The sequence below is a fragment of the Scomber scombrus genome, chromosome 12, assembly GCF_963691925.1.
Source record: "Scomber scombrus chromosome 12, fScoSco1.1, whole genome shotgun sequence".
Classification (NCBI taxonomy): Eukaryota; Metazoa; Chordata; class Actinopteri; order Scombriformes; family Scombridae; genus Scomber; species Scomber scombrus.
Genome location: NC_084981.1, coordinates 20,912,408 through 20,939,119, shown reverse-complemented (window position 1 = coordinate 20,939,119; position 26,712 = coordinate 20,912,408). Strand labels below are relative to the sequence as shown.

The 26,712-nt window shown below is 39.7% G+C and overlaps 1 protein-coding gene across 1 annotated transcript; it reads right to left on the bottom strand.

The window, feature by feature from the left end:
• Nucleotides 1–360: 360 nt before the first annotated feature.
• ppm1ba (protein phosphatase, Mg2+/Mn2+ dependent, 1Ba) lies at nt 361–22,630 on the bottom strand. Its single transcript, XM_062430080.1, has 6 exons — nt 22,242–22,630; nt 11,159–12,075; nt 10,403–10,520; nt 8,559–8,673; nt 7,623–7,680; nt 361–3,798 (listed from the first exon to the last, which is right to left on the bottom strand). Exons 2-6 carry the CDS (start codon nt 12,044–12,046, stop codon nt 3,769–3,771), a joined length of 1,209 nt encoding a protein of 402 aa, XP_062286064.1. The 5' UTR covers nt 12,047–12,075; nt 22,242–22,630; the 3' UTR covers nt 361–3,768.
• Between the last annotated feature and the right edge of the window lie 4,082 nt (nt 22,631–26,712).

The window sequence follows — 26,712 nt, the reverse complement described above, 5'->3', positions numbered from 1 at the left end:
AATGTTTCATGTTCAAGTGTGAGAGAAGAAAATTGGAATGATTGACAGGCATCATAGGACATCTTACCGAGTAAACTCTGCACATCTGAAATGCAATCATATGTGCACTAATGCATGGTGGCACTGTATAGGTTTTTAAACATAAGACTTATTGGTTAATCTTTTCTCAGTTACACAGTGACTAATTCTTGTGCAAAGCCCCTCTTGTTTGCAAAGGCACAGAATGTGTTGCAAAACTTTTTGTACAGGGAACAAACTTAAGATAACAGCAACAAAATGTATGAGCCATCTAATTTGTCTTGTACTGAGCAGTGAATGCTCACAAGAATGGTCAGTCAAAAAGCATAGCCGTTCAAACTTAAATCCATCTTTTTATTGACGTTTATGTTCACTGTATGGTCTGTAACATCACAATATCATACTGGGAAAATAGTACAGGAAGAAGGGTAAGGGATGGTGGAAATCCTGGGTGTCTCCTCAACCTCACTGTGACCCCAATGGACCTTTTGATCCTTTCAGAGGGTCACATGTGAAGGCGAGTCGACTAAAAAGTCATACATCTCTCTCAAATGCACATCAGCTTATTGTAATCTCTTTGTCTTCAAAATACAGCACTTTTAGAATACCTTAAAAGCATTGGAATAAATAAAAAAAACAAAAACAAATGTGGAATTTATCATGGCCAGTAATACAAGAGACATTAGATGGAAGTGGCAAAGAGTACGAGGGTGCATTATCATCTCAAAAAAGTCAGAATAAACATCAAGTTTTTTTATGTCTGTCTCTTGCTGCGTAGCTATGGTCACATCAACCCGCTCAACCTGGATTAAGTGACAGGTTCAGGAGACAATCTGCTTTGTAAAATTCTCTTTACCTTATATATATATATATATATCCTTAAACCAAAGCAACAAGTCACAGGCAAATCATTCAGGAATCACCAAACCTTAGAAAAACTCATTTTTTCAAAAAATCAAGGTAGCCAAGAGAGCTTTTTGTCATTAAATGACTAAAGAGAGAATGTGATGCTGCAGTGCTGCTTGTATTCAGTCCATGCAGTGGAATCAGTGTGAATAATGATGAATTACATTCAGAAAATAAATGTTTCTCCCTCCTTCCCTCCCTCAATTCCTCTCCTAGCCCAGTGTCTGATATAGCTTAAACATAAACTTAAACCTAAACTGAGGCTGTGTTCAGTGTGGTGAAACTTAAACAATGTAAAAAAAAATCAGGAAATATCAGTTATGAAATATAACATAGGAGTCCACATGGGGATTTTATTTCAGAAGCAATATCAAATCAGATGCAGTGTAAAAAAAACATTAACCTTTGCCTGTTTTGGGGTTAAAAAATCATCAACCTAATGCACCAACTAGCAATTAAAAGTTACTGAGAGAAAAATAACACTCACTTTTTTATTTTTTTTAAATCATCCCCTTTCCTCTCTTACATTGTGTTGCACCACACTGAGCATGCCCACATAATCCCCACCCACCCAGTACATCTCCCACTCACACACAAAATACACTCCTCCCTCAATCACATAACATGCACATCTATAAAGACCCCCACCCCTCCCGATCCCTCCACCACAAACAAAGAAAAAAAAGAAAAATCAATCATCCCATTAAAACAATGCAACTGCAAAAGAACTACACATTCAAGTACCTATTTGTCATATGGCACCAAGAGCTGGTGTACCACAAGAACATTAACCAGCCAGCAAACTGTGTTAGGCCTATTCTCTTCCAATACTGCCACCTCAGAAAGCACAATGACATCGCCATTTAATGATCGGAAAAAAGTGTATATTACAGTTTTGTATATACTTGCAGCCGATTTTAAATGCATCTATGGAAAAGCATACTACATGTGAAGTATGTGCACCCACAAGTCTTATGCACATATAAGTTTCAAAAAGACTGAAAAGAAGGAGGTTGAGGTTTTGTCTCAAGTTTCACTCATTTTTTTTTAGTGCTTGGGTTGACAGAAATGAAATGAACTCCTGGTCAAGGCAAGGATGTCGAACCAGGACTTTCCCAGCAACCTTTCTGTGCCTTTGAGGCAAAGTTTATTGAAGGTAGCTGTGGAAAAATGAAAAGGACAATCCTCTGTCCTACAGTGTCCCTCCTTTACTTCATACAGTGAAACACCAAAAAACCTACTTCTCTCTCCCAAATCTGCTGTACAAGGTGTGCTGTTGTTTCTTTATCCATCTGTAATCAGACCACAGCCACAGTACTCTGAATAGCAGTACATAAAAAAAATATAAAAAGAATTAAAAAAAGAAAAAGTAAATGATGGAATTTTTTTCGATTCAAAACATTTTTTTCTTAACACAGGATATTCAAGATAGAAAAGGCAAGAGCAGGATTGTGTGTGTGTGTACGTGGGTTGAAGGGGGGTTGGTGGGGGAGAGAAGGGGGTCAGGCTGGAATCCCTTTACCCCGAACCCTGTCTTTGGAATGCTGCTGTGTGGAGACACCGTGTGTGCAACCATGTCTTCTCCGTGTTTTAGTTTGTCCACACACACAAACATACACATATGCATGTGTGCGCACATAGGCACACACACACGGACCACACACACACACATACATTAGGCCACAATGAATACCATGGCTGGGAATCAAGATGACAGAATCAAATCAAAATATATATCTATATGTATATATATTTATATTTATATATATGAATTTAATATATAATTTCTATCTTTCTATCTCTTAAACAACAGCAGGCTAAAAAGCTTATGATTCTGGCAACATCTGCCAATGCAAATGGCAGCCAAGTCTGTTCTGTCATATGAAGAGACCGAGAAAGCAAAAAGAGAGAGAGAGAGAGACAGAGGGGGAAGAGTGATAAAACAAACATCTGATTACATCCTTGGAGAGACGAAGGGAGAAAATGTGAGCAGGGACGAGCAGGACGAGTCGTCACAATTGAGTTTAAATGTCCACGTAATGCCTTTCTGCCACCAGCCCAAGTCTTACTTTAGTCTGGACGCCTTTTTCAGGGACCCAGTAATCTCATGATCAGGTCCTCCTGTAGGTTTTAGAATAGTAAGGAGTTTGGGGCTTTTAAATCAAGGAGTTCTGTGAGTTTTTCTCCAGCAGGGGGCGCAGGTGAAGCATTGGGGGGGGGGGGGGGGTTCCATTTGAGTACCAGTAATGCCCAGAACATGCCAAGCTTGCCTCAACTGGTAGATCAGGGCTTTAGTCCATTCAATTTTTTCTAAATGTCCGTGAGGTTAGTTTGGTAATGGCTTGCTGGCTTGCTGGCTTGCTGGCTGGCTGGCTGGCGTGTTGCGAAGTCTTCCATTCTCTCTCTGGGTTCTGATCGAGGCATCCAAGATCATCAAGGTGTTCATAGCAGGGTCTCAGTCAGTCCACGACAAAAACAACTACAGCAAAGAAAAGCAAGAAAACAAGGAGCAGGGAAAACTGTGCTTGTTGGCTTCTCTTTTGGTGTATATACTGTATATGCAGCTCTGCTTTCAGACCATTAATGCTGTTGTTCTTATTTTCCCCCCTACCCCTATTTTGTTCTATAAAAAGAACCAATATAATCTGCTTTTCCAATCCTCTACTTTGTGTTATGTGTATTTAGGATTTCTTCTTTTGTTGATCTCTTCTTGTCAGATAAAAATAACAAAAATAACCCAGGGGAAATTAGAAGGTGACTACGGATGTGATCTTGTGTGGAAAAGTGGTCCTGTGTTGTTGTTTCTTGTTGTATTTTTTTGGGTCAGGCAGTTGTGCTGGACAGCTACCAGTGGTACTCCAACTCAGCTCCACTCTGCAAGAGGAAAGCCACCACGAGAGGGAGAACAGAGAAACAAATCGGGAGAAAAAGGAGGAAAGAGGAGGCAGTAGAATAAGACAAAAATAGAACAAAGAGAGAGGAGGGAATAAGGAGTAAGAAAGAAAAGTGGGAAAACAGTGAGAAAGGGAGAGAAAGGAGCAGAAAGTTATCAAATGTAGAAATAATCTTTTCAGTCATTTTATATGTTTTTTCCCCCCAACCTGGACTTCAAGGCCAGGTTTTCCTAGGATCAACAAACAAAAAACAAAACACATTTAAGTTAAAAAGCAGTTACAACAGCAGTATAAGCCATGACACACTTTCATCCTCAGTGTGTAGTTTCCGTCTGCAACAATACGCCAACACAACAACTCCAAGGCCTTTTGTCTTATTACGGGGAGGTAACACAGAGACTGTTATATGTTATATGCTTGCGTGCAGCTGTTGGAAAAGACTTGAGACAGCGATGCATGCGCGTAGGGCCAAGTGCATGCGTGTTTGTGTGCGTGAGAGAGGGAAAAAGACAGGACCAGAAACGACAACCATTCATCCTCGACAGCCCTACACACACACTCTCACGTCCACACACACACACACACACACGCTTTGAAAGTCTAAAACGGAGCTCCACATGCTAGAGAGTAGATCAGAGCGGGGAGTAGAGAATGATGAAGGAGTGACAAAGGCAGAGAGGGAGGGGACAGGTCGCCACTTAACATGCCTGTAAGACTGTGTGTGTGGTTGTACGTATGTTTGTAGGTGAGGGGTGGAAAGAAGAGGGGCGGGAGGAGGAGGGGTAACAGTTATATATGTGATCACTTACCAAATGAAACAGGAGGGCTGCGTTAATCAGAGGGTGAACACACAGTTAGAAAAATCTATACAACCCTCATCAATGTGTGTGAGTGTGTGCAGGTGTGTACTTTACCACACACCCTTTAAAAAACAATCTACTACCTGTGCTATGACCAAAATATTGTTTCTTATATTCAAAAAAGAGACAAATTGCACTCTTTTATTTGCACTTTTCTTCCACAAGCTTGATTTAATATATGTGAAATTTTTGGGGATGTTTTAAGTTAAAGATGCCATCTGTAAAATGTTATCGTTTCAACATATCATAACATATCAGATATTTGTTGTCTCTTAATTCAATGCTCAGATTTCAAGCTGTGTCCACAACCTACCAAGTGTACTTTGCATGTAGATTAACTGTAATAATATTTTAATAATTTAATAATTACACTTACTTCCATTTCAATGTTTGCTGATTTTATTATGTTTGATGTACTGTTGTTTTATGTGTCTTGTAAGGTGTCATTGAGTGCTTTGAAAGGCACCTTTAAATAAAATGCATCATCAAGCATTTCGCTTCAACAATTATTATTATTATTATTTCTCTAATATCTAAGTGAACATTGGTGCAGCATTAGCTACATAAGGTAATGATTTTTGACATAGCAATAGAGCAAAGACATATTGCCAGTTTCCCCACCAATAATGTTATTATGCTGCCAATATTTTACATCTAATATCACTTATTATATGATGTCCATAGCTCTGCTTTCTTTATGAATGAAAAACATACTGTAGAAAAAAGTTTAAATATGAGTCATGCAAACTTCCCTTTTTACAGTTGCTTAAGCAGTGTAGCAACACCTTACCTAAGTCAGTTTGCACTATTTTCCAGCACTAAAGTTGTGAAGCTAAATAAACATTGTTCTGACATGCAGCTTTGTTTTATTTCCTTCACTATCACAGGTAACTAACAGGTAGTAAGACTGAAATTCAACTGTGGATGACAAAACAGGTTTTAATTTCTCAAGACCATAATTTTACTGGTGGCACCTTTAACTGGAAAAAAAGAAGAGCAAATGCTGTTAACTGCTATCATATTGTGTCACTTTATTTTTTATCTACGTCTACAAATCTTACCAAAATATTGACATTAAAGATGCTTTCAGACAGTGGGCTTTGTCATTCTGTATTTTGAGTGTGTCACAACAAGGACCACAACTTCGCTGTTACACCGACTTACCATCATCAAATCATACCACCAGCACCCCTCTCTAATCTCTTCATGCAGCCAAACAGAGTGGCTTGAAGCTTAAAATAACAGTAACGTTTAGCATCATTAAAAGGATAAATTTAATGTGTTTTGGCACGGACTGGATAACCAAACTTTTATGGAGATTTTGCTCTAAGATCGTCTCTTTTCATTGAGGTGTTAGATCACTGCTGATGAAGAGGTGTGTAATTCTGGAAAGCTTGAAATATAAGCTACTGTATCTTTTCCATCACTGTGGCTGCCATGGCAACACGGCAGGCTGTGGCAGCAAGTTTAAAAGATGACAGCGGCCCACCCTGTTTCTCCTGCCACACGCCAACCTCAGCGGCATGGCTGCGACGGTGACGGTCCGCTCACTGTCCGAAAGTAACTAAAAGGTTTATAAGTCAGCATTCTCATTATATAAAATCTCTTTAAGCAGAGAAATTGATATTTTTCTTGTAAGCTATATGTGTTTGTGTATGTGAGTTTCAGGCAAAAAAAAATCACAGTAACTCTTTGCCCTTAAAGACAAAGCTAGCTCATCTCCAGCATGAGCTACTAAACAAGAGACGCCACACACACACACGCTCCAACAGACACACACACACGAGGACACACCAGACGTAACAGCCATTAAACAAGTGAGAGACCTTTATAAAGAAACTGCAATGTTTCGAGCTGACAGAGTGGCATCTCAGCATGCCATTCCCTCACAGACACATCTGATCCATCATTGAAACACATACACATTAACACACACACACACATTTATCATCCATCAATTACAAAGACAGAAAGAAAACAGGACCACAGAAGACCACAAGAGGCCTGCGTTCAAGCCATCATGTCAGAGACGGCGTGTTTCAGCAGAGCTTGGCGGCAAATCGAGTTTTGCAGAACTAAAGCAGGCACGACCACATTCTCAGACACAACATACTGGAATATGACACACACACTTTTTCTGAATAGACTCCATAGTAGTACCAGGCATTTACAAAGAGTGACCATGGCATGTATTCACCTCAGCTTAATATAGAACTGGGCGTGTTTCCCGTATTTCTAACAACACATGAGTAGTACCAAACTACACGGATGCAGAGCTGCATCAGATTTTGAGTCGGAGTCATCCTAAAAACAGGAATTATACTGTTTGGAGTTATTTTGTGAATTAGTGTTGATGTCTAATATATACAGAAAGTGTTAACTTGAGTCCTCTGGGATAGATTTGTGTGTGGACAAAGATAATATTAAAGGGAGGAAAACTAACTGATGTATGTAGAAATATTTCAGCAAAGCAATTTGAGGGAAATGCTTTACCTGCCGTCAATGGATTTAGTGAGAGAGAAAAAAAGTTTTCAGTTCCACTAGAATGACTTTTTGACAAAGCTGTGTTGTCATGCATGCATAAAGTCACACGCCATGCACAGAAAAGAAAACAGGTGTTCGTCATAAGGGGAGGGTGTGATAGGCTCAAAACAATCTCTGAATTCCTTCGTAAAACTTTGTCTGCAATGGCTCTGCTCTGAAACTGAAGACAATAAATTCACAATAAGCAGCAAGGGCCACCAGATGGGATGACTCAAACAAGATTAAAAGGATTTCAGTCACCACTGAAACCCATATGTGAAGGCAGAAAACAGCTGATGTCTCAGATGTGTCATGTAGCCTCAAGACTTAAAAACAGAAGTTTTGTGTGAACATTTTTGTTAACACTCAAAGAAAGACAAAAAGCTTCATGAAGGGACTCATTAAATACATGGATACTCACCCCGTCTTCTTCCCGGTATGGGTTCAGACGGTTGTATACTGCTTCAATAACACTGCGTCTGCAGAAGAAGGACACAGGTGCAAAAACCAATCAATACCATCAATCCAAAGTACCATTAGAGGGCATTTGCTCAAACAAAATTTAAAAATAAAAAAGGTACAGTGAGGTGGAGCTTGATGTCCAAAAACGAGAAATACAAATATGTCACAGACACCATCGTATTTCCTCTTGCAGTGTGATTGAGTATGTTACTCACGTCGCCATGGAGATGGTAGTTTTCACTGAACTTCCTAATTGATATTTCGGTCTATAACTTTAGATTACTTGGAACATCCTTGTTTAATTATTCCTGGTTGGGATGATATAACACCTGGAGGATAGTATCTGGTTACCATGGAGACGACATTTTTTTTGCCGAAGCATGAGTCAAAAATGTCCTGTGACTCATTTCTGTTCAGCAACACAATCAAAAGTGTCGAGTGACCCACCAAAACTCAGCCTTTACTCTGAGCAAGAAAAAATAAGTCAGACTTTTAATTTACATAATAATAATAATTTAATAAAGAACAGAATTTTATATTATTATAAAAATATATATATAACGTGGAACCCAGAGTTTAAGGAGCAATTTTGTAAAGCAAGAGTGTACAGATGTAGTACCTCATTATTCCATCATAATTGTGCCTTTGTGTAGCACAGCGCCAGCAATTATACATTAGTGTAAAGAAATGTAATAGATGCATGCGGTGAGACAGTGAAATGGGGCAGTTGGCGGTATTTCAAAGGCGTTGGTCAGCAGGGTCAAATAGGGTTTGTTAATGTTCCTTGCACTTTGATATGTTTATACCAGATGGGGTTTTTTTGTATCAAAGTATAATGTATAACTCTTGCGTTGACATAACGCCAAGTATCGCCTTTAAGGGCGTTGGTCCTTACTTGCTGGCAAGGCCTCCCCCTGGTGGCAAAGTAGGCATGCCGCTGTCAGTGGACAGGTTCCTCAGCACTGTAACCAGGTCTGGATACCCGTCCTCCCCTGGCCGAGACAGCATTTCTACAACAACACCAGACATGTTGTTACACAAGTCAGTATTAACCAGCGGTGACAGCCAAGAACAGCTGGGGGAAGACAGGAGAGGGAGAGGAGAACAGTGGAGAGGAGACCAAAAATGTGACAAATGAGGAGAAAGGATGTGAAGATGGAAACTGTACAAGTGGACGTGTAGAAATGAGTGTGAGTGAGTGTGTGAGTGTGTGTGAGTGTGTGTGTGTGTGTGTGAGAGACAGAGAGAGGGAGAGAGAGATGGCGACAGAAAAAAGGCCTGCAACTGAGTTGAGAGTGGCATGGGGCCAGTTCAATGTTCAGCCAAAGCATTCCTCTCCCTTTCTCTTCTACTGTCTTTTGATTCCTTCTTTCTATCTTCCAGTATTAGCTCGTCCCAGAAGCCAAAATGTTTACTCTGCTTTGACCAAACAAATAACTGTCAATTTGCCTAAAATTTAAAATCATTTCAACCCACTCTTGACAGCCAATTGACTCATTCAGTAAACATTTATTTGCAGTATTTTTGCTTCTCTGAAACAGCAGAGCAGCCCTGGTTCACTCACTAATGGCAGCCAGGGAAGAGAGCTGACACAACCAACAAAGACTAGAACAACTTTACTGTGTTCACCAGAGGGTCTCATGCATCCTGAGGAAACAAACTGGATGAAACAATTAACAAAAGGACAGAAAGAAAGAAAGACATGAGGGGAAAAGGGAACCCATCCAGAGAAGATATGGAATGTTTGAACGAGGGAGAGAAAGATGCGAATAGGGAGGGGAAGGGAGGAGAGCAGCAAACAGGGAATAAAGCAGAGAGATGCTTGCTGAAATGGAAAAGGAGGTCATAATGGTGTCATTCTTCTGCTGTGAGCCGGATCTAACTTGGCTGGAGGTTAGACAATAGAGAGTGGCAGGCTCAGTCGGTGGAGGAAACACAGATAGATATAATACATGATTTCAGTTGGAGAAACTGCAGGAGTTAAGAAAAATTACTTTTCACTATCGGAAAACACAACTGTTTGAAACACCAGTGTGAATGGTTCACAGTGTGGTTTAAGATCCTAAATAACAGGATGTTGGTTTAGATTTGAAATTAAATAGTGTGTTTAAGACAATATAATGTACAGTAATGGATGTTAAAAGTGTATAGTAAATTTCTCAGTTTACCAAATGACATTAACTGCTATGCTCCATTAATGGTAATTTTTTAAGGAAACTATGTTCTTCCTAAAATCTGCATTTGGGGAAAAGCAACGTTACTAATGTTCAAATGCAAAAAATTGTACAATTTATAATTACTTAATTTTTAAAACTTGTAAAACACTGGTAGTCAAACAAAGAAACTTTGACAGGAACTTTGATTGTACACCAGAGCGGGTTGAAGGAGAAACCAAATTAAGGTACCAAAAATGAATACATTTTAAAAAACGTTTGCGGTGGACACACACATCCAAATAATGAATAACGCAGGTGCTGAATCAAAAACGAATGAAGAACAAGAGAAGAGTACGCACACTGCAGCTTCCAATGCAGGCAATTTATTTGGATATCACCAGTAGTGATGTTTCGAGCAATCTGCTCTTCCTCAGACTAAAAAAAGTCTAGTTTAGTTTGTTGGTGATATCCAAATAAATAGGGTGCGGACTAAAATTAATAAATAACATTTTTAATATTCAACAATCATGTTTGATTACGTTTACACATGAAAAGTCACTGTCCTCCATCCATCCATTCTCACCTTCCACTCGAGACTCCAGGTATTTGTTGAGGTCAGCATCTTTCCTCACAGCTTCCTCTGACACTTTGGGCGCGTTCGGCAAACACACTAACACAATACTCATGTTATCCCGACTCCCCTACGATGGACGGGAGGAAAGAGGGATGAAGAAAGAGCAGGTAAGAGGAGTTACTGCGTGGTGTTTAAAGAAATCATGAAGATGATTTCCCAGACACAAGTAATGAAATAATCTGCATTGTTGAGTAAGCCATTAGGTACTATTGATACTGACTGATTTCACTATTTTAACATAGTGACACATTTTATATATTATCTTTTCATGTTAAAATTGTCACTACTATCAATTTTTTCCTTAAATACAGATTTTAGATCACTTAACCTTTTGGCATTTTTACTATATGATGTTCTAAAACTGCCAAACCAAATTTCTCTTCAAGTCATATTTAGTCATGAGTCTGGGCCAATGAAGCTGTAACATCTAGTTCAGCTGAGCAAAAACAACTCTTTTGAACTTTATGCATGTTTAATACTCACACAACTCCCATTGAAAGTAAAAATTTAAATAGCTTTCTTAATGCTGTAGTAAGTAGAAGTAGTAAGTTGTAGAAAAACAGGTTTCTTGGAGGGTCTGATTCTGCCACATTCCTCACATTTAATCTCTATAAACCATTACCAGTTAGGAAAATTGAAAACAGGGCTATCACACTCAGTAAAAAACACACTTTGAGTCATGCCAAACCACAAATTTGTACGCACCTTGTGCAGGCAGGTGTCCACTACTTCATTGCAGACTCTTTCTAGGTCATCAGACACCTCAAGCCTAGATTTCACAAACTCGCACAGCTCCTCATTGGACATGACATCCCAGATACCGTCACAGGCCAGGATCACAAACTGATCCTGCTCAGGGGCCCGAACCATCTCAAACACTTCCGGTTCAGGGCTAACCAGCTGCTCGGTGGGGCCCTTGCCATCCACGCACTTATAATCGTAGTCCCCCAAGGCCCGCGATACAGCCAGTGACCCGTTCACCCTCTGGATCATCACTGAGCCACCAGCATTATGGATGCGCTCTCTCTCACGTGGGTTGCAAGGCTTGTGGTCAAGCGTGGAGAAGCACACGTGTGAATTTCGGTAGAGAACGGCTCGAGAATCACCACAGTTAATGAAAAAGAAATGTTCGGGGGACAGGAGGATCCCCACTGCTGTGGATCCACTGCGATCCATGCCGTTTCGCAGGTCAGAGAAGCTGCGCATGTGTTCGTCGATCCTCAGGAAGCCTGTCCGGATCCCGGCTTTCACAGCCTCCACTGGGGGAGGGATCTGTGTCGGGGTGTCACTGGTAGTGCTGTCTGAACCAGCTTGGGAGCTTTGCATTCCTCCGGCCCCTAAGCTAGCACCGATTATGTGTTCCAGAAGATGCTTAGAGCAGTAGTTGGCGACCCTAGAGCCAGCGTGACCGTCGTAGACAGCAAAAAAGGACCAGTCAGTCATACCGGGAGCAGGAAGTCCCAACACAGCTGTGTGAGCATCCTCCATCTCCACCCGCCAGCCCTGCATGGAGCTCAGCCCATAGCGGAGGCCCTTCCCCTCACCATGTGAGTTATGCTTCTCGGTTTTGGGCTTATCTAGGAACGCACCCATGGCTCTGCCCTAGAGAGACCCACTGCTACCTGCAGGAGAGAAAGAGAGAGAGAGAGAGACAGGACAAAAGAAAAGAAAACCAGACAGTGAAATTTAATTGAACGGCAGACGCTTTTCAATATTGATACAAAACCAGAATTCAGATTTTGATAACACAACAGATTCCACACCATAAACACCATACGCTCCTTCAAAAATAGCAAAAAGAAGCTAAATCTCTGCACGAGTTTGTATTACTTCATCCCTGTTGCTTGTGTTCCTGGAACTCATTGTCCACAATTTGTTCCCAGGTGTGACGAGGTTTCCTGTTTCTATTGGATATCTGATTGTGGGACGATTGGTCTTTCTCACAGCGGACATTTAGACACAGGTGAAACTAATCATGACTTCATTCCATTTAGATGCACCAGTTCCAGAGCGGCTGGCATTGGAGCACACTGGCTCAACAGCTTCGCTTTCTGGCACACCTAAATTTTAAAGTTAACTCCAGACTTTCCAATTCAACTACGAGTGTCCTGAAATAGGTTTATGTTGTAACAAATAAGCAATCACAGCAACCATTAAACTGTAAGGAGCTGCGAGGGATAAAATTACATGAAATGGAAGAAGTGGTCCTTAAGTAGAGAGGAGAATCTTGGAAAAGTTAAATGATGCAGCAAATTAAAATAAACAAAACAAAAAAAGTTTAAAAGAATTAAACTGTGACCAATATAAAGGGTGCTACACAAATGATAAAAATAAAAGCAGTATATCCAGTCATACGCTGGTCAGTTCTGGTCTATCAAAAGTTCATCTTTTAAATGTTGCTGTATGGGTTGAAAGGCTCGCTGTCTGAGAACTGTATAAACCAAAAACGCCACCCTCTTCCCTCCTACTTTCATTTTCAGGTTGTAGGCTGTAAACATGAATTTGGTTTCCACCAATGACTCTATATAAATACAGACGTCATGACAGCTCCCCAAAAGTGAAACAAAAATATCATGATTGCCTTCTGTTAGCTGTCAGCAGTATAAGTCGTAAGCCCCTCCATGTTAGTGGATGGGACATGAGCCAATCTAAAAAATCTAAGTATACGTGAAATAACTTTTTCCTAAAGATGACTTTTCTAATAACTTTGTTTTTAATTGGTTATTTGATGATATAAAAATAAGGTGAGACGTCATGATTGACAGCTGTGACAGCCGCTCTCAAACCTCCGCCAGCGTGACTCTACTGCGCAGACTCCGGCTCTAAAAGATGTCACACAAACACGATGGCAGCTCCCTGAATAAGAGATATTTTGGCTTCACTTTTGCATAGCGGTAGCAAGAGGAGACATTACTGTGCATATTTATATAAAGTCACTGGCCTCCACTTTCAATAGTCTGGATTGTTCCTTCTCAGCCAACAGAAACAGTTTAAAGATCTCAGTTGACTTTTTATCAGTCTGAAAATGTGACCCCTTGCAAACAGTCTCACAGATACTCTAAAAGAGACTTGGACTGCTAGAGCTTTTAAGCATGTGTGTGTGTGTTTATTTAACTGTTTACTTCATAGACCTAAAGTTATTATTCAACCAAATTGTGATCATTACTCTTCATGTCCAAAAATAGTGCAGCCACTTTCGTTTATCCATAAAGAGACAGAGGAGCAGGCTTAAAAGCTTCTTTGGCGGGCCAGAATTTGCTGTTAAGAGCATTAACAAACTCTATGGAGTGGTAGAGAGGGTGTGTTATTTGTCCGTAACTGCACGTGCATTAGCTAAATGAACAGCAGCATCAAGAGAGAAATTCAGTATCCGGCCTGTGTTATAATTGGTTACGTAATGTGAAACAAAATTTTACAGTCTTAATGATTATCACACTACTTAATAGCCTCTTAGCCTCATAAAGTATCAATAAATGCAGCTTAAAAAAAAGTTTTGTACTTATGTACACACGGTTAAGTCTAAGGTTAAAACTTTTAAAAACACAAACATGATCTGTTTCCCACCATATCTGATTTCTGTGAGGCCAGTTATCCATGACTGAGGTCAAAGGCAAATACCGTAAAAACCGGTGACGCACCCTTAACACAATGTTTTTTCATTTAAAAGTGAGGAGCGTCTTATACACCAGCGTGTCCTATTCACCTTTAAAATACAGAGATGTAGGATCTGCCTATAATTATAGGTATGTAAAAGGCTGTCTACACTAAGAACAATAACTATAACTTTAAACATAATGATGTGAGCTGTTTCGGCAGCAAAAAAAATGGTTAGATTATATATGACCCATTAATGTTGTATGTTGTACAGAAGTATCAGAAGTATTTCGGGTCACTAGTTGCTGTGAATATCATCAATAATCAAAAAGTGACAATGGATTTCACTGCCCTCTCTAAGTTTAAGTTTCAACCCTCCTGGTGCTGGGTGTGGTCAAAATTAAAAATTAAATTGTGTCTGCCAGATAGAGCAGCTTTAATTTCCGTCAATACAAACTGTCATCATCGGCCACAACTTGAACTTCAACTTTTGCGCGTGAGTGCATCGGTCTGTGAGCTGTGTAAAAAATCACATGTGAGTGCACTGTAGTTCTGTGGCTTAACGGATCCAGTCTGTGTGAAACTGTGGGAGGCTTTTCCTGTTGTGCTACTGACGTGCTGCGTTTGCTTCATAACTGCTGTGGACAAAGTGCAAAACTCGAGTCACAACTTTATTACCTTACACTGGATTTTTACATTGGTCATGACTTGTTAAAAGATTACTTTAAAGTAATAAAAACTGATTACTGATTACACATTTTTTATTTTAGCTGTCAATATTACATGTATGAATCTAAAAACCTTTACCTTCAGTAGCTAATGGTTGTAGTTGGTTTAAATTTGTGTGTGAAACGGAACCAAAGCCAACAACAACAGATTAGCCAGCCAAGTTGTTTATCGAGAACCACGTATCCGAGGACTGCAGCTCAGAAAGAGACAGAAAAATGATCACAGACTACTGAAAGTTAAAACATCTTCTTTTTAGCAGTACCTTTGACATTTAATCAACTTTGCTGGTTGCTGCTATTATGCTCTTCTTGTTGTTATAATGTTTAATGTTTGTTTGTTTTTCTCTGCCTTTTTTATTGATGCTTTTACCTTATAGCACCTGATCAAAATCTAAATATTATCCTCTAAACATAAAAAGGTCAAATCATGCCACGTTTACTTCTGGGAAAGAGTAAGAGTGGATGGTCAGTGCTGAAGTGTCTCGTGTGAATTCATTAAACTGAGATACAGCAGGTGCATTATTTTGCATCTCTGCAGAGACACATGAACAAGCACACTTGTCCACTGATCGCATATCAAAGGGCTACGAAGCATCCTGGTCCTAACCTCTTGAATTATTACCTTGACGACAAATGCATTCACACACACAAACACAAACACACACACTCACATTCAACTTCTTATTGAGCAGATATCAAAGCCATGTGCAGAATCACCAAACCAAATCACTTGCTCTTTCGCTCGTGCGATGACGGCACATACACTGCACCAAAGCAAAAAGAACCCTGACATTTTAGAAAAGGGCCCATAACATCACGTACACAGCTGCAACCACAACCTCAAGAGAGACAGCTACCGTAGGAACCATGCACTGTTGTATGAATAAGGCCCTGTTCAGACCAAAGATTTACAACAAAGACTTAATCATTTTCAGAGCGATGCAAGGTTAGGAAAGGTTGCAGCTATGTGAAATGGCCCAAAGCCGGCTTGAGGGCGTCGCCTGCTTGTCAAGTCATCAGTGGCTGCTGGTATGTACGAGACAATGTAAGGGACATCATTTGTTTCAACAGCAAATCAGCTCACAGCAAAGTCAGCTGGTCGATTCAGCAAACTCTGATCAGCCTCCCTATTTTTCTCCATTTCATCAATACTAGAAATGCAGCTGGAACAAGTATCCTCATTCATATTTTAAGCCGCTACAAATTATATCCAGCTACCAAAAGAAAAAGGCTGGAAAGTCATCAGTTAGGACAGAGGTAGAAAGAGTTGTTGCTATGGAGACGATACACCACCTCGTCTAGTCGCATTGGTGTAAAACTGGCAGATTTTGCATGCCAGCGCATTGCAAGTAGTTGTAAGTTTCAGCTCGTCTCGAGTCTCTTCGGCCTGAGCTGGGCTCGGAATGATGTGAGTAAGCACCGAGAACTCTGGAGGAGGAGTGATGTCACCCGGAGTCTCTCGTCTCCACGGCTACGCAGCTTGGAGTGGTAGCTGAGTGGTCGCCGTAGCAACAGAAGCAGTAAATGCAGCATGCGACAAGGGGGCTGCACAGCCGTAGCCACTGTGTGTGTGTGTGTGTGTGTGTGTGTGTGTGTGTCTGTGTACAGTACCAGTCAAAAGTTTGAACACACTCCATTCACTTGAAAGAGAAAGTGTGTCCAAACTTTTGACTGGTACTGTATGTGTGTGTATGTATATATCTATGTGTGTGTATGTGTGTTTGTGTTACATTCATAAGGGCCATCTATGGAGTGCACATGTATTTCAGAGTTAGCTCTCAACAGAAGTTTTTAAACTGACCACTCTTATTTATTTATTTACTTTGAATTATACTTTTTTATTGATTCCTTCACATCCTTCACAGTCTACAACAGGTAATCAAGTCCCATCCAAACACAAGCTGCAGGAGATAAAACAAAAACAAAAATTGAGATGTCGCATTTAGAAGAAACAACCACATTAGCACTGATCACACCAGAAACAAAGACCAAACAATAAAACAACAAAACAGCAGTAGAAACAAATATCCAAAAGTATGTTATAACCACTCTTCTTCTGTCTCTTTCACATCTTTTTCGCAGCACAGGCAGCTACAGATGAAGAGATGAAGTGAAAGGCTGACGGCTGTTTGAGCCAAAGTTAAAAACAGGCCAGCAGACAGGCCCACAGGTCTCAGACTTCAGACAAGCAGGGTAGTTTTAACAAGCTAACTCGATTTATCAGTCAGCTGCTGATGGGATACATGCAGGGCCAGATTAAGCCGGTCAAACACAGAGCGAAGACTTATCCACAGCAGTGAACATAATAGCTCTCTCTCTCTCCTTTGACTATTGTTTGGTGACATGAAGAGTAGAGTATGTGATATGATATTCAGATGACAGCATCAGCGTCTGTGCAGTTGTATTCAGCAGGGGAAACAACAGGTGACAGAAAATAAACAACAGACTTTGCTTTGTGAGCAATAAATGAAAACACAGTACGTTCAGAATACAATGAGTCAACAAGATAAGTTGTGAACAGGCCGGTGGAAAATATATCACAGTGGTGTGGTAGGGGGGCTGCTGCTAAAGCACTACAGATAGAGGAACTGCTGAGAAAAAATTCTCAGTAATCACCGAATCAATGATTTGCATGTGGCTCTCAAAAGAAAACTACACAAGACACAGAAGGGCCACTGGCGCCAGATGAAGGCTAGAAATGTTTTGCCCGTCACTATTTAATTATCTCAGTGCCATTAGACATTTAGTTTAATAACCCACCATCATTTAGCGGAGACCCCACTAAATGCACACTAAATGTAACGTGTGCCAGCGTTGTGTCCCCTACAGTGAATTAACTCTGAAGTTAAATATCATCATGTAATGTTAGAAGTCAGATTTCTGCTTGAAAAGAAATAACTAACATATTGTCTAAAACTGTATTTTTAATTTCTGACATTATGTTCCTCTATACATAAATCTTTATATGGGTGAGTGACAAATAAGGTTTGGCAAGATGAGCAATTCAAAAATATCTTAAAGCTCTTTAAAAGCAGCATCAGGTTTGTTAAAATGTACATTTTGTATTTTTCTTGATTTCGTGTCATTTTAAATGACATTTGCACCATTTTTTTACCAAAAGTAAGACTGAATGCTCCTGAAAATGTCAAATGGTGTAAGCACAAAAGAATGATAAATATTAAATATTTTATCCACCTACAGTGTATTTAAGTGTACTTATACTTATATGACTTCATTTTAAAACATCAAATGAAAAGAGAAAAAAAATTGGAATATTTGTACATTTAATTTTTAAAGCATTTTGTCAATATTAAGAAGGAAATATCCTAAACATTTTAAGTAATTTGTGACAAATTATGTAAAATTTGTTTTTTTAAAAACAGTGTTGCGTTGCTAAAAGTGGATTATATTTATTCTACATTTTAGTTCACATTTTCCTGTACAAAATCAGACCTAAATACTGGTTACACCAATTGACACTGGGTTGCATCACGTCATTGACCTATATAGTGACCATTACAGAATAAGTGAATGATATCAATCACATCTCAGCTAGAAGTCCTATAATAATAATTCTCAGTTTTGATATCTCCAAACTATACACAGACAGGGTTACCACACAAATAAACCCATGCAGGGTTCATGGTAAATCACACAGACAGACATCTCAATTACAAAAAAACAAAAAGTAGTAGTAGTCCACTGACAATGAGGAACGCTTCCCGACCACATTCAGTGTTTGATTCACACTCCATTCATAACATGGATGTATTGAGAAAAACTAGATACAGTGTATTCCTATTGATGCTTTTCTATTTTACTGTCCAGTCACTGCTGTAATAATGCAAATGTCCCCATTGTGGGACTAAAAGAATAAAAGAAAATATAAAGAATATCTTATCTTACATCTCCGGTTAAGAAAGCTAATGCTGAGAGCCTGGAGTAAATTTTAAAATGATCAATTTCTACTAATGTGCTTATATTGCCCTTTAGACAAGGAATCATCTTTCTGCTGATTAAGTATCCATTAGCCACGTCCATATTTGAAAGAGTAAAAAAAAAAAAAAAAACTCCTCCAGGTACTGAAACAGTTGGTGTAATGGTAAAGATTGTAACTAAAATTTAATCAGTTTTAACCCTCACTGAGTCTCTAATGTTTTTGAATAAATTGGGGTAGAGGTTGAACAAACAGACCAGGGGTATATCTTAGACCCCCCCACCCATCTCTCTTTGATGATTTGATGATGAATCATTGAAGTCACATCAGAAGCGGTCAATTTCCCGGAGCAAACGCTCATCTTCAATACAGTGGCGTCGGGGAGGATGGGGCCGTTACTTGACCAGACGGGGAGTCTATCAGAGTGTATCCACAGAGGAGGAAGTAAATGGGTCATGTTTTAGTGAACTGTGTGTGGGTTCTCGGCAACATGGAGAGGATGTGTACCTTTTTCTGCTGACATTCTTTCAGTAAGATGGGATAGAGAGAGACAGAGGGATAAATGGATGTTATTGCAGGGGTTTACTGTGTAATAACTAGTTTAATAGAAATGTCATTTCTTGTAGGATATACCATGGTTGCCTGTTAACACAGACAGATAAATTGTATCCAGATGGTTCAATGATCCCTGCTTAAGTCTTGCCCAAAATAACTGTATTTTACATTGATAGTCTAAGTACTGAAGAGTACAGTCTAGACCTGCTCTATGTGTAAAGTGCCATGATATTACTTCTGTTGTGATTTGGCGCTATATAAATGAAGATTGATTGATAGTCACATTTTAAGTGAAGATGTGTGCTTGTCTTAATCACAAATGTCCCTATAGTAAGAGAATGGTCCAAATAATCATAATAAGACCAGTGAAACTTTATTAATACTACAAAAGTTTAAGTAATCACCTTGGTCATGTGTGTCCCTAATTTGGCAGATCAGCATAAGCAGGGAGTGTTTATGCTGGTGTAACAGATTCATTAATGTAGACATAGCTTATGAATTTCATCAAATCATTCCTGCTGATTATTTTTCTTCTATTGGGTCTCCATGTTTTACCTCTGTGTTGGGGTTTGTGCAAGCTCACGCTGGTCAAAACTTTTTCCAGCTGACAAAGAGGTAGACTGTTCTCAGTGACCCATCTCACCCAGAACATTGACTCTTTGAACTGCTCGGGCAAACGCTTCAAGACAATGAGAGAACGCACTAACAGATTAAAATACAGTTTTTATGCTAAAGCCATAACTGCACTAAACTGAACTAAATTTTTTAAAATGTATTATTGTTTTCTGCACTTTTAAGTACTGTATTTCAATTGCGTTGTGCTTTGTACAATGACAATAAAGACATTCGTTTCTATTCTGATTAAAGTTTTTTGATGAAATTTTAGATTGAATGTGACACTAACAACATCTAATGGTTGTATCTTGTTCTACGTCATACCCGCTCCATTCTGTATAAATCCTGTCAATATCTGAGATCGCCGACCATAGTTTTTAATCCGAATACATTTGGAGAGATTGGACTACCATTAGAGTGCCGAATTTGTTGCCAAGCTAGTTTAACAAGGTAGCTTATTTGCAGTCTTTTCCTGTTATTTTATTTATTTACTTCTTTCTAAAGGGGGGCCAAACACACACACGCACACACATGTTTTTTGTTACATTTGTGCATATTCTACTAGGTTCCCTCCCATGTTTTCCTGTGCTATTGAATCAACTTAGTGTAAATTTAATGTTAATACTTGAAGAAAGGTTGTAATTGTTAAATTAATACCAGCCTAGCTATGCAAGTTGAGTCTAGCTGGTTTGGTTGCTATAGTAACAATATAGTATAAAAGGTAATCTGACTTCATTGTCACCCAATATTGTCATTTATTTATGTTTATGATTGTTAAAGTGATTAAATATAGGTATTTTGGTTTCTATTCCTTACTATGTGTTTAATCATACCTCAAACTTGATTATTTATATTATTTATATGACAGTATCGCTATTGTAAAGTCATGTTGCTATTCATAGTTGTGGTTACAAGATTTTGTGATTTATGCAATAGTCTTTGGAATTGGACTTCATTGTGTCTAATAGCTTTTAGACATTCGGCATCTGTAACTTGGCAAAAAAAAAAGAAAAAAGACCCAAACTTTTTCCAGCTGATGAAGAAATGAGCCAAGCAGACACAGACACACACAACCAGATGATGTTTCTGTTACATTTGTATTCATCCTAACTCACCTGAGACCTGAAAACACCAAGAACACAACGCAGGCGTAACCCAGCCTAATTTTAAATACTGTAGAAGTCAGTGATATTAGGAACTTTATCTTTTTTTGTTAATCTACATACAGTACACTTTAAAATTTCGTTGTACTGGTGACAATGACAATAAATATCGATCGATCGATCTATCTATCTACCTAGTTCTGCTTTTTGGTTTGCTTGCTAGTTAACACTGTATATCTGTGCTTACATCTACGTGTAAAGTGATTCAGTCAACAGACAGAAAACAAAAATATATAGATGAAAAGCCTTTGGACGTGCCCATAGACTCGCCCCCATAGTAGCCGTAAACTATAACAGCATGGCTAGTGCTGGATTTCACACCAAGGTGCCAACACAAACATGCCAATGATGATGCTGCCATTTCTGGAACAAACTGTTACACAAACACGCTGGCAGCAACACAGCCACACACACACTCACCAACAACAACCCAATAAAAACTAACCACAACAAAGCAGTAAAAGATGTTAATTCTTGTGTGGTTGTGTTTCATTGGGACAGGATGGGGAATGCAAAATATAAAAGAACTGGAGATTAAGTAAGTAGATTGACAGCAAATGATGGTTTATTACATCAATATTAATATTAGTGGGGTAGTATTGGCATCAAAACGTGTCCTCTTGCCACTTTTAGGGGGGATATGTATATTCACCTCAACAGTGCACCTGTAGCAAATATTCATGTGGTGTAATAATTAAAAAAAACACTCCTCACCTTTGAATCACTTTCAAATGTGGGATGTATTTTGATAGACACCACAGTTAAAAATTAATCACCCTCAATTTAAAAAAAAAAAAAAAAAAAAAAAAACAAAGACAGGGGACGCCATCAGTTACAAAGAGAAAAATGTGAGTTGTAACATCACAGAGACAGACATAAGTATATGTTTTACCAAATGTTACCTGCTAGTTAAAAACACCCAATTTAATCAATTATGAATCAATGCTAAAGAATAATAAACACATTATAAGATAACAACGATAAAAAGGCCAGTCAATTGATTTAGAAAAAGGGACCCCGGCATGATGACGACCTCCATTATCATTAATAAAACGACACATTAAACTACTACTGCTCGTTTTGATCCATAATTAACATTAGCACCGTGTCAGCTGTCCTCTTTACTGAACCAGAGGCCACTTTTAATGCTGCTATCTAACCAGCTAACCTTAGTTATCAAAGCCAATGTTACTTACTTTGTAGGCAAGGCAACTATCTCTATCAGTCCTTCTTCTCCTTCTTTTTCCTCTCCTTTTTCTTCTTGGTGTGGCTTCAGCGGCAGGTATGATTTAATTACCCAGAGCTTGTTGTGATAGGGTTCAAGCTCTCGTTAATGTTAGCCACTTTCGGTTTTTTTTTTTACGGCCCCCTCTGCTCGTTAGCTAGCATTGATTAAGCTAGCCAAGCATTTTTCACACGATCAATTCTCCTTTCAGCATGTCTCTGCATCGGAATAAGGCTTTTATATACATGTTTGGCACTGTACGCCCAGATAGCACTAAATAAATAATCGTTGTCTTCTCGGTTGATGAGGAAAAAACACAAGTTTCGGCGAGATATGTGTATGATTTCTACACCTACCTCATTTCGGCTAAAGCTAAGTTAAATGTATGAGGCTGATGACGTTGTTTTTCAGCCTCCAGTTTGGGGGCGAGGCTACCCTGTTGCTCTGCTCTCTGATTGGACAAGCGCTGATTCAATGGTGCAATGTGATTGGTCAAAAGAGGAGTCAGTCACATCTCTGCTCGATCATACTGTAAACAGTAGACATGAAGTTGTGTGAGTGCTCTAAGAAATGTGTGTGTGTGTGTGTGTGTGTGTGTGTGTGTGTGTGTGTGTGTGTGTGTGTGTGTGTGTGTGTGTGTGTGTGTGTGTGTGTGTGTGTGTGTGAGAGAGAGTAAGAGAAACTTTTCTCGACACAGCAGGTACACAAACACACCTGTGACACATATGCCCCATGATTTACTATTTAACCCTTACATACTGTCCAGGGTCAGATTTGACCCACTTTTACATTTGAGAGTTGTAAAAACACCATATACACATTTATTTTAGCCAGGGTTAGGGTTAGGGTCAGGGCTATACAAAAATGGAAATACAATGCATATTTATGCAGCTGATACACATTTTTATATATTAAAATGTACAAATTTGACCTGTGTTTATTTTATTTTATTTTTTTAAATCAAAATTCAGCATTCAAGCATGTTGCTATATTCATCATATTCTATAAAATGTTCTCCTGGACCATACGATAGTGATTGTGACTGTCTTATTTCCATTTGATTAATCAAATATTTATTAATTACTGATGGGGAATTTATGAATGTGAATTGGTGTAGAGACTGAATATGAACAGTATGTTGTTGTTATGTTTGAGTGAGCCAATGCATATTAAATGTAAACTGTAGAGTAATATGGCAGATGTTTTAATATGCCATAGCAGGAAAAACACAGGTGTAATTGATGAGATTTATTAAGAGTGGGTGGATGGATGAATACCCCTATTAACCCCAATGCAAAACTGCTGCATTACAGCTGCCAAATCATCATTTATTCATTATTATTGAGGTCATAGTGGATGTTGGTGGTTTACTGGAGACACTGAATAATAAACAAATAGTAGAATTATCACTTTTCTAACCAAGTCAACAACATCTGAACATGTATGAGCTTCATAGAAGTAGAATTAGAGGCAGAGCTGCAGACTGCACAGATGTTATACATATTTATTCATTTTTGTTAATTGAGAAATAAAAATAATTAAAGCCGCAAGCGGCGATGGCGGGCCCTCGTTCACCCATGCCACCGCGGGGCCTGAGGCATGGCTGTGGCGTGAAGCAGAAAGTGAGATAAAACCTGGAAGGAGGCCAAAAATGCAATTTTTCGTTCATCCAGTAGGGGGCAGTCACAGGTAGTTACACATATGGTCTGGTGTGGTCTGGTGTGTTCAGGGCGGCCACTCATCAGTCATGTGAAGTTTGGAGTGAATTGGACAAAGCATGAAGGAGTTATGAGAGATTGATGGTTCATCCACCAGGGGGCAGTAGAGTGTAACAAAACACAAGCGGTTGCGTTCAGGGTGGGACAGTGATTACACATGTGAAGTTTTGTGGAAATCGCACAATGATGATGTAAAATATGGCACTTCCTGTTTCCGCTAGGGGGCGACACGAGTGAGATCGCCTATGAATGGAGACGTTGAGGTCGGCACCCTGGACCTGTGTACCAATTTTCATGATGATACGAGTTCAATAAAGCCATCAAAAAGCCAAACGTATTTTCATGGCGAGGAATTGATGGTCGCCGCGTCGCCACACGGACGCCATTACTCGTAGCTTCACAGTCTTCATAATGTAGCTTCACCAACTGGTTCTGAATGAAGTTGATGGGGCAAAGTATGTAATTTTAATGAATCTTAGTTAACTTCCTGTTACCACCGGGGGGCGCTATGAGTTACGTGGGAAGTTAATATATCGGGACGTTCAGGGCGGAGCCATCATCATGTCCAGCAAGTTTGAAGCTGATTGGATGAAGTATGTGGGCGTGAGAGCCACTTGTATGTACATGGCGAGCACGCCAAAGTTAGTTAAGCCCTGGCAGACACGCCCTTTGACCTACGGATGCGCAGAGCACAACTTAAGCTCAGCTAGGTCTGGAGATGTTGCGTACCTAATTTGAACTTGATCGGGCTAACGCTGTGGGAGGGGTTAATTTTAGGCGGGAAAAATCAAAACCAAAATGGCCGACTTCCTGTTGGGTTGAGGTCATGAGGTCAAGAGGCTTTTTTGCATGTGGGTATAATACATATGTGTACCGAATTTTGTAAGCATAGGACAAAGTTAGCAAAATTCCCTATGGGCATTTTTGGACTTTGTAGGGGGGCGCTATTCCGCCATTCTGCGTCGACCATGTGCGACCACCCAAAAATATCGAATTTCGGATGAGGCCGGACGTCTGTGCAAAAGTATAAGCATTTTCGCATTTGGGAAAGGGGCGAAATTGGGGCACGAAATGTCGGAATAATAATAATAATAATAATAATAATAATAATAATAATAATAATAATAATAATAATAATAATAATAAACATTACAATTTCAATAGGGCTTTCGCCAGGCGACTTGCAGTCGCCGCTCGGGCCCTAATAAACATTACAATTTCAATAGGGCTTTCGCCAGGCGACTTGCAGTCGCCGCTCGGGCCCTAATAATAAATATTACAATTTCAATAGGGCTTTCGCCAGGTGACTTGCAGTCGCCGCTCGGGCCCTAATAAACATTACAATTTCAATAGGGCTTTCGCCAGGCGACTTGCAGTCGCCGCTCGGGCCCTAATAATAATAAACATTACAATTTCAATAGGGCTTTCGCCAGGCGACTTGCAGTCGCCGCTCGGGCCCTAATAATAATAATAAACATTACAATTTCAATAGGGCTTTCGCCAGGCGACTTGCAGTCGCCGCTCGGGCCCTAATAATAAATATTACAATTTCAATAGGGCTTTCGCCAGGTGACTTGCAGTCGCCGCTCGGGCCCTAATAAACATTACAATTTCAATAGGGCTTTCGCCAGGCGACTTGCAGTCGCCGCTCGGGCCCTAATAATAATAAACATTACAATTTCAATAGGGCTTTCGCCAGGCGACTTGCAGTCGCCGCTCGGGCCCTAATAATAATAATAAACATTACAATTTCAATAGAGCTTTCGCCAGGCGACTTGCAGTCGCCGCTCGGGCCCTAATAAACATTACAATTTCAATAGGGCTTTCGCCAGGCGACTTGCAGTCGCCGCTCGGGCCCTAATAAACATTACAATTTCAATAGGGCTTTCGCCAGGTGACTTGCAGTCGCCGCTCGGGCCCTAATAATAAAAATTACAATTTCAATAGGGCTTTCGCCAGGTGACTTGCAGTCGCCGCTCGGGCCCTAATAAACATTACAATTTCAATAGGGCTTTCGCCAGGCGACTTGCAGTCGCCGCTCGGGCCCTAATAATAATAAACATTACAATTTCAATAGGGCTTTCGCCAGGCGACTTGCAGTCGCCGCTCGGGCCCTAATAATAATAATAAACATTACAATTTCAATAGGGCTTTCGCCGGGCGACTTGCAGTCGCCGCTCGGGCCCTAATAAACATTACAATTTCAATAGGGCTTTCGCCAGGCGACTTGCAGTCGCCGCTCGGGCCCTAAATATTCATGCCAAGATTTTTGAAAGCATCTTCACTTCATAGCATTCTTTCACAAAAGCCTTAAACTTTAAATAAAAAGAAAAAAGAAAAAAAGACACCAGTATAACTAACTTATATTGAACCAAGCCATGAGAGCTGGCATCAACTGAATATAAATATACCTTTCCTAAACTAAGTAAGTCTCCAGTTGTGTGCCACTGTGTTTACAATAAGAAACTACACTTTAAATAGTGGCTAACAGGGGTCCCTCAGAAAGAGCTGGAAAATAGTGGTTTGGATGTCTAGGCCACCATGACACAAACCCGGGTAAGCAGTGAGAAATGAAGTTACATTTTTTCAGAGGATGCATACTCAAATTGAACTTTATCTCCTGAGGAAGACATGAACGTCTGTGACAAGTTGCTTGGCAGAGTATAATACCCAGTAACCACATACAGTAGACCCACCAATATAATGAGATGTCAATTTAGTTAC